The sequence below is a fragment of the Peromyscus leucopus genome, chromosome 4 (assembly GCF_004664715.2).
Source record: "Peromyscus leucopus breed LL Stock chromosome 4, UCI_PerLeu_2.1, whole genome shotgun sequence".
Taxonomy (NCBI): domain Eukaryota; kingdom Metazoa; phylum Chordata; class Mammalia; order Rodentia; family Cricetidae; genus Peromyscus; species Peromyscus leucopus.
In genome coordinates, this window is record NC_051066.1 from 77,637,677 (window position 1) to 77,645,926 (window position 8,250).

The window sequence follows — 8,250 nt, forward strand, 5'->3', positions numbered from 1 at the left end:
TGGGAAAATGTCAAGTGGAGGTGACAGAGAATGCTCTTGTTCAGCATTTATTGACCATATTTATACATAGTGACCTATGTATAAACATAAATATAGAGATACATGAATGATTGGTGGTAGGTAGGTACATATATAGATTCATAGAGGATAAATAAATATATATGTAGGTAGGTAGGTGATAGAAATACATGATAGGATAGATAGAAATAGATGATTAATACAAATGGATGATAGATAGAAATAGGTGATAGAAAAAGAAATGATAGCTAGAAATAGATAACAGATAGATATGATAGAAATAGATACAGATGCTAGACAGATGATAGATAGAGACAGATAAATATAGATAGATAGATAGATAGATAGATAGATAGATAGATAGATAGATAGACAGATGGACAGATAGTCAGATAAATGTCCATTAATTTAATTTTTAAACACTTAATGCCTAGGAACCTACCTAGCTCCATTTCACAAGTAAAGAAACTCAGGCAGAAAACATTAAATAAGATATTCTCAGGCACAATGTCTGCTAAGTAAGGTGATGACCAGGGATCTTTTACCTCAGAAATCTGGAGTCTGGGGGGCAAATTAACTGTGCAGGATGCAGCCACCACAGCTTCCGTACACCAGCTCTTCTACTGGACCCAGCCTCAACACCACCCTGATGACTTTTCCACTCACCCTTTGCCTTTTGTTCCAGAGTCTAAGGCCCTAGAAGAGGATGCATTATGTTCCTCATCTACTCCACACTCCATCATCTCTGCCCCCTTGGTGTCTCTGAAACAGAAGGACCTGCAAGTTGCACTGGGACATAAAACAGTCCTTTAAAAGCAAAAGCAAAACACAACCAAACATAAACCCCAGACAATTATTTGTTTATCTTCTAGGCCCTGTGTACATGCATGGGCCTGCCTGAGTCTGTGTACAACCCGTACATGCAGTGCCCACAGGGGTGAGAAGAGGGCGCTGGATACTCTGGAACTGGAGTTACAGATAGTCATGAGCTGTCTGAAGTGGGTACTGGGAACTGAACCCAGGTCCTCTGGAGGAGCAGTAAGGGTTCCAACTGCTGAGTCATATCTTCAGCCCCAAGGCTGTCATAGAGGCCTTCACTCAGCCCACACCTTAGGCTGTAGCTTCCTACACTGACTCTAGCAAGCCCCCTCCGCTGTGTGCTCCTTGCCTTCCAAATTCTGTTCACATCTTCCTGCCTTGTGTCCCTTCTTTGTATTTGCGTGGTTATGCTCTTTGGACACATTGCCATGATTGGAGTTTCCTTTAGGAAACTCCATAAATGAGTGTATTCAATTAGTGTGGTGTAACTGCAAGTCTAAGATGGGGTCCGGGAAGGCATTTGAGTTGGTAGAGTACTTGTCTAGCACGTATAAAGCCTGGCTTCAGTAGATCCTCAGCACCTCTGAAACTGGGCCTTGGGGCACATAGTGTAATTAATCCCAGCATTTCGGAGGTAGAGGCAAGAGGATCAGAGGTTCAAGCTTATCTTCGGTTACATAGACAGCCTAGGCTACATGACACCTGGGCTCAATAAAGTAAAATAAAAAGAAGGAAAAAGAAAGGGGAGAGAAAGAAAGGAAAGAAGTGAAGGGGAAGAAAAGGGAAGGAAAATTTTAAAAAATCATCAAGCTGAATCACCCACTCACTTTCAAATGGGATTAACAGCACATTCTCCTTAACTCACAGTACTAGACAGGGGTGAGCTACAAGTGTCTTCCCTAGAATCATGTCATCGCTCCACTAGCTAGTTCTACCTTGACATCCTGGTGATACTGTACTAGTCAACCTGCAGAATATATATCAGTTTAGTTCTAGGTTATGACTTAGATTGGAAGCAACCAGACACTGCAACTAGGTAGCCTGGAAGAGCTCTAAAACCCAAGCAATGAATTGGCATCTCTTTTCCTGCTATCTAGGGTGTCTCTGGCTGTCATTCATTTGTGCAGTTATTCAACCTAAATGAATAAGCATTAATGTGCCAGGCATTTCCAGGTATGGGAGCATTACAGAGAATGTGAAGCTGACCGTAACAGTGAAATACTCAGCTTTTAGTTGATTGAAAGCTTTGGGTATTGCTAGTAAAGGTGGGATGGAGGAAGGGGAATAAGTTCCTTACCCCGAAAGTTACAGAAGCTTATGTGTGTGTATCCATGCACTCACACATGTTTATGTCATGCCATGTGTCTTGATGTGTGTGTCTGATTACTAATGGTGTGTGTGCTTCTCTGGAGTGGGCAATGTGAAGAGCACCTTCCCAAGAGATGTTCCTCATCTCTCCTTAACTCCTTCCCTCGTCTCTCTCCCTTTAATTTCCCCAAACCCTTTCCTGTGGAGAGAGTGAAACATCTACCCATTTCAGCTTGTCAGCTTCCCCACGCTCCATCCTTGAATGCCAATTGCTTTTCTCCTCCTTGGTTGGTGGTCACTCCTCATGGAGAAGGGTAGGATCTGCCTCTGCATCCTCTGGGCTTTCCAGGTTGCAGCTTGTCCCTGGGCACTGGCGGAAAAGACCTTCCACCCTGGCTCGTGGTGGGATTTTCCCTGGGTCACTGAAAACCCAACCAGTCTTACCACCTCTAGCATTAATTTCTCTCAGAAAGCCCCTGTTCTGACCAAGACAACAAGTACAATTGCTCCACCTCATTGTGATACTCTTCTTAGCAGAATTAATACCCAGACTTACCAAGCAAAAGAAAAATATCTACCCCTACCTTGTCTCTGTGGCAATTTATCAGACACCTTATTGTTATAAGACAATAAGAAATGTCACATCTAAGACACATGTCTTTAGACTCTGTAGATGGAGACATATCTCAGCCCATGCAGCCACACTGACATCATTTAAACTACAATCCACTATTAGACTTGCTAACACATTTAGAATATATGTGTAGCTCAGAAAACCCTTTGAGCATGTTTTGAGCTAGATCCTCAATGATCTGGTGACAATCTGCAAGCTTCTGGGCAGTTGGTCTGAGGAATCTACCCCCAGCTTAAATCTCAGTTATGATGTACACCAGAGGTAACCAGATACTGCATTACCATTCAAATCACTGGGACAACTGAAGTAACTGGTGAGATCAATTTCTCTTCTGCTACCTGTTGTCTCTTGTTATTGCTCATTTGTGCCTAATTGGACATAAAGAATTTTCCAGGAGATAGATGTTGACTATTTTTCTCTGGAAATGAAGTCAACCAATACTTTTTGCATTTTTTCTTTTCTTTTTCTTCTTTCTTTCTCTCTTTCTTTCTTTCTTCTTCTTTTTTTTTTTTTTTTTTTTTTTTTTGGTTTTTTCGAGACAGGGTTTCTCTGTGTAGCTTTGTGCCTTTTCCTGGAACTCACTTGGTAGCCCAGGCTGGCCTCGAACTCACAGAGATCCGCCTAGTTCTGCCTCCCGAGGGCTGGGATTAAAGGTGTGCTCCACCACCGCCCGGCCCTTTTTGCATTTTTAATGTTAACTTTTTAAAAGCCTAATAAAAAATCAAAATAATAAATTATATCTTATATCTTTATTTTCTAATTCTAGGTTTTGTTCTAGCAAAGCCGTCTTACCAAAAGAATAATTCTAAATGAAAACATAGAGCTCAGACCAGCACAGTGTTGATCAGATCCTCAAATACAAACCAACATGTAATCTGTACTATATTGTGAATGCTAGTTTGTTTTATTTTGTTTTGGTTTTTTGAGACAGGGTTTCTCTGTGTAGCTTTGTGCCTTTCCTGGAACTCACTCTGTAGCCCAGGCTGGCCTCAAACTCATAGAAATCCACCTGCTTCTGCCTCCTGAGTGCTGGGATTAGAGGTGTGCTCCACCACCGCCTGGCTGTGAATGCTAGTTTTAACTGTCAGCTTGACACAACCTAGAAACACTGGGAAGAGAGTCTCAATGAAGGATTGTCCACATTGGGTGGGCCTATGAGAATATGTGTGAAGGATTAACTTAATTAAGTCAATTGATGTGGGAAGACCCAGCCCACTGTGGGTGGTACCATTCCATAGGCAGAGGATTCTAAACTGTATGAGAGTAGAGAAATCAAGCAAGGGAGCATATACACATTTGTTTATCATTTCTCTCTATCTTGACTGTAGATGTGGTGTTTCTAGATGTTTGAAGTTCCTTCCTTGACTTTTCCTACAATGATAGACTGTAACCTGGACCTGGAAGTCAAACTAAACCCCCTTTCCCCTAGGCTGTGTTTTGCTTGGGTGTTTTATCACAACGACAGGAATGAAACCAGGACACCTATTATAATCAACTTGTTTGTTCAGCAGGCAAACCTTGCTGTAGAGTACTTTCATTCTGTTTTGATCATTTTGAAATTTGGTTAATGACTTATCCTAGTTTCCACCAGTCCTCTTTAGGAACTGCAATGAAAATATTCCTGTTGAAAGGGCTGGGGAGACGTTTCAATTGGTTAAAAGTGCTTGCTGCCACACAAGCATGAGGAGCTGAGTTTGCTCCCCAGAACCCACATTAGAAATTCTGACAAGCGCCTTTCTGCGCCCCTGCTGGCCCGGTGAGCAGGCACGGCCTCGACATGCAGAACGACGCCAGCGAGTTCATGGACCTGTACGTGCCGCAGAAATGCTCCACGAGTAACCGCATTATTGGTGCCAAGGACCATGCATCCATCCGGATGAACGTGACTGAGGTTGGCAGGGTCACAGGCTGGTTTAATGGCCAGTTTAAAATCTATGCTATCTGTGGGGCCATTCGAAGGATGGGTGAATCAGGTGACTCTATTCTCTGATTGGCTAAGGCTGATGGAATTTGTCTCAATTAACTTTTGACCAGAAGAGATCAGGGAATATTTGTCATAAATAAAAGTGAGAAAGTTTAAAAAAAAAAAAAGAAATTCTGAAAAGCAGAGCCTGGTGGATCACTGGAGTGTGTTGGCTAGCTAGCCTCAATTAATCATTGAGCTTCAAGCCAGTGAGATACCCTGTGTCAAAACAAAATGAAACAAACAAACAATAATAACAAAACCCCAAAACAGATAGTATTCACAGGAACAACACCCAAGGTTAACTTCTGCACGCCAAGGCACCCCTCGCCCCCTCACACACACCTGCGCCCTCACCCTACCCCACGAAAAGGATTTGATGTGTTCAAGTGAAAACAGACTGACGAAGGAGTTCAGCAAATGTATTCTGGCCCAGGCTGTTCATGCAGAGCTCAGCTCTGCCCCTTACTAGTGGGGTGACCATGCTTCACGTGCCATGGTTTTCTTCTCTGTAGAACAGGGATAAATGGAGCTTTACCTCACAGAGGTGCTCTGCGTCTCACTTCATTTTTCTTATTTTAGCATACACTTAGGAGTGCTCTGTGCTTTAAGATAGCAATGTGCTTAGTTTTGATTACTCTGTAAGCCACATTCTATTCTCTGTATCTATCAATCTACAGCGAAGCTGAATAACTCAGGTTAGTATACACCATGTCTAAGACAGTTCCGGAAAGATAGCTGTTGCTCAGGGTCATTAGTTATATGTAAAAAATCCTTCTATATATTCTCCTTAGAAAAGTCTTGATTACAATTATTTGTATCCCTCGGATAAGGATGTGTCCAAATAGCATCGGAATTTAGTGGATTTTGGAAAATGATAGTCACATTGCAACTTACTGGTTCCCCCATGATCTGTGAAACTTTTTCAAAGCACAAGATGCTGATTAAGTCAGAACATGGGTCATTAATTGTACTCTGACCTTTTCCCACCCAGACTATCCAGCAATACTGCTCCTCCACACAAGCCTTTAGTGAAAAGACCCCCACTGCCCCCCCCTTTGTCTTTGTGGATTTGCCTTGAGGATGCAAGGATTAAAGTCATGTAGCAGAATTCCAACTTCCAAATAGTTTTTTTTTTTTTTTTTTTTAAAAGAGGTTTCTGAGAAATCCACTAGGGGGCACATTATCAACAGGCCAGAGATAGCCAACAAGATGGCCGAAAAGAAAAGGACAAGTTTCTAGAAAGTTCATGGCTGCAGGTCATGTCAGGGATTCTTTGCTCATTCAGTGAGATTCCAGCTTGGTGTTACACAAACAGAGATCCCAGCATTGCCAATGGTTTTACAGCTCAGGCTAGACTTTGTATTTCTGAGTTCCAGTGGTCCCCAAACTCAGGCTTCAAAGGTTTAGAAGAGAAGCCAAGAGCCAAATTCATATTGTCAACCCAACTCATGGGATTGCTTTAGAGCTATTATTATTTGTGTAGCTACTGTGTTCTCAGATGAGACAACAAACAGCTGTTAGCTAATTGCTCCTGAATAACTGGTAAAGTCCCACTCACTCTTCTTTTTGCGCTTTCCTTTTTATCTTTCTGACAGCTTTTCCTGGCAATTCTCTCTTCGGTTCTTGGGTAGACTTCAAGTGACAGAGGAGAAAGTAGAAAGCAAAGCTCTGACAGAACCCCAGTGACTTCAGGAGAATTCTGATTTGCCTTCCACTGCTCCAAACCTGTCTCTCCACTTCTGGGCAGATGAGTTTCAAGGTGTCTGCCTAGGCGCTGCTGAGGCAGGACCCTGGAAGGGGGTACCCATTCCCTCCTCCGACAGTAGCAAATCTGCCTACCTCAACACTTCAAAACAGGAGGGTGGGTCCCCCTTTCCTCTCTGATGGCTATTTGAATCTCAGTGAGAGACTAGGGTTTCAGCAGTTCCATTCTTAGAAGGCCTTAAGAGAAGTTCAGGAGACTCTGGGAATGTCTTTGACTTCCCTTCCAATGATGATTCATGTTCTCTCCAGCTCCCTACTATGTATCACGTGAAAATGGTGTTGAAACTGTCAGGAATGAGGAGGAGCAGAAAAGCCTTGTGCATTTACCAAATTCCATCATTTGATTTCATTTAATTTCCCAGATGTCTTTCTGATAGAAGTGATAGATAAGAAAAACAAAGGCACAGGGTTGCTACATGAATTAAGATACACACAAGTAAACAGAAGAATGCCAACGTGGGTTTGAACTGAGAGTCTAATTTTAAAGACTATCATGTTTGAACTAAATGTTAGCTGCCTTTCCTGGAGTGTTTGCCATTTCTCCTCGGGGGGTGAGGACAGAGGAAGTGGTTTGGATGGGAGTGCTGGAAAACAGTAGTCACCACACGATGAAGTCAGCAGTCTGCAAGCCTAGGGGGGTGGCGTGGAGGGGGCGGGAGATGGGGAGCCCTAACAAGCAAACAAACTGCTGGTGTTGAAGACCAGATGTCAGCACAGGCAAGGAATGGAGCCTGAGGCCAGGGCACTGGATCAGACTTCCTTCTTCCATGACCTTTTGCGTGGGCCATCATGGCACAACTCCCTACACTTCTACATGACCTGATCCTTCTCCTTCCAATAAATGCAGCATCTGTGAGGTCCTTTATGGGTTTGTAAATAAACTCCTTTGTCAATATAGCCTACACAGCGCATCTCTTCACTTACTCCCATCCCTTCCTAGTAGCTTTTGGAAGACTCTTTTGACCCCATTAAGCACAGAGAGCTCAAGAGTGCTGGCCTGGCTCCCAAGGTTTGGAGATGATCTCTTAATGTAAACAAATTCAACTTAGCACACTTATGACAAGAAGCAATAAGACATGGGAAATCAGAGCCCCATCATAACTCTACCACTTTCTACTTGGGTGGTTTGCAGACTACAATGTATTTCTCTGTGTTCCTAGCTGATTCATCCATTAAAAATGGGATAAGAATTCCTTCCTCGCTAGTTGAATGCATAAACACAGACATCCATAAGTGATCAGTAGTAAATAGTAACTTTTTAGGCCATAATTGAGCTGGGACTTTTGTTACCACTTGGAGGGACAAAACACAGAACCTGTTCTCAAGAGGTCTGCCATAGTAAAAGAGATAGAGTGATGGGGAAATGGATGGAATTGAACTATATCAGCAACATGTGGACAAGGTCAAGGTGCTGCTAGGGGGTGTGTGCTCATTCTGAGTAAAGGTGGGGTAAGACAACTTCCTGAGGATGACATCAAAGCCATGGGTGGGTGCCCAATTTTGGTTAATATGTAACCACATCTTGGGTAGCCAATATTACATCAAGGATGCCAGCTGTTTGCTTTGGTGACTCTTTGCGCTTAGGTCTTGCTTTGAAAACAAAAGCTCATCTGTGAAAATCAATGAGCTTCCCTCACACGGTGCCTCGGATTCTGAAATAATCTGGATATAGTCACCCTAAATTAATAACCACACAATTAGGATCAGAGGTCAGGAAATTGGAAGGGATGGGGAAAAGAAA

At 42.9% G+C, this 8,250-nt stretch overlaps 1 protein-coding gene across 1 annotated transcript; it reads left to right on the top strand.

The window, feature by feature from the left end:
- The first annotated feature begins 4,493 nt into the window (after positions 1–4,493).
- Positions 4,494–4,918, top strand: LOC114698964 (40S ribosomal protein S21-like). The gene has a single exon (XM_037204394.1). It carries the CDS (start codon positions 4,557–4,559, stop codon positions 4,767–4,769), a length of 213 nt encoding a protein of 70 aa, XP_037060289.1. The 5' UTR covers positions 4,494–4,556; the 3' UTR covers positions 4,770–4,918.
- Positions 4,919–8,250: the final 3,332 nt, after the last annotated feature.

Bases quoted from the DNA above. Each gene is read 5' to 3' on its own strand.
- LOC114698964 (XM_037204394.1), top strand. From the start codon at position 4,557: ATGCAGAACGACGCCAGCGAGTTCATGGACCTGTACGTGCCGCAGAAA.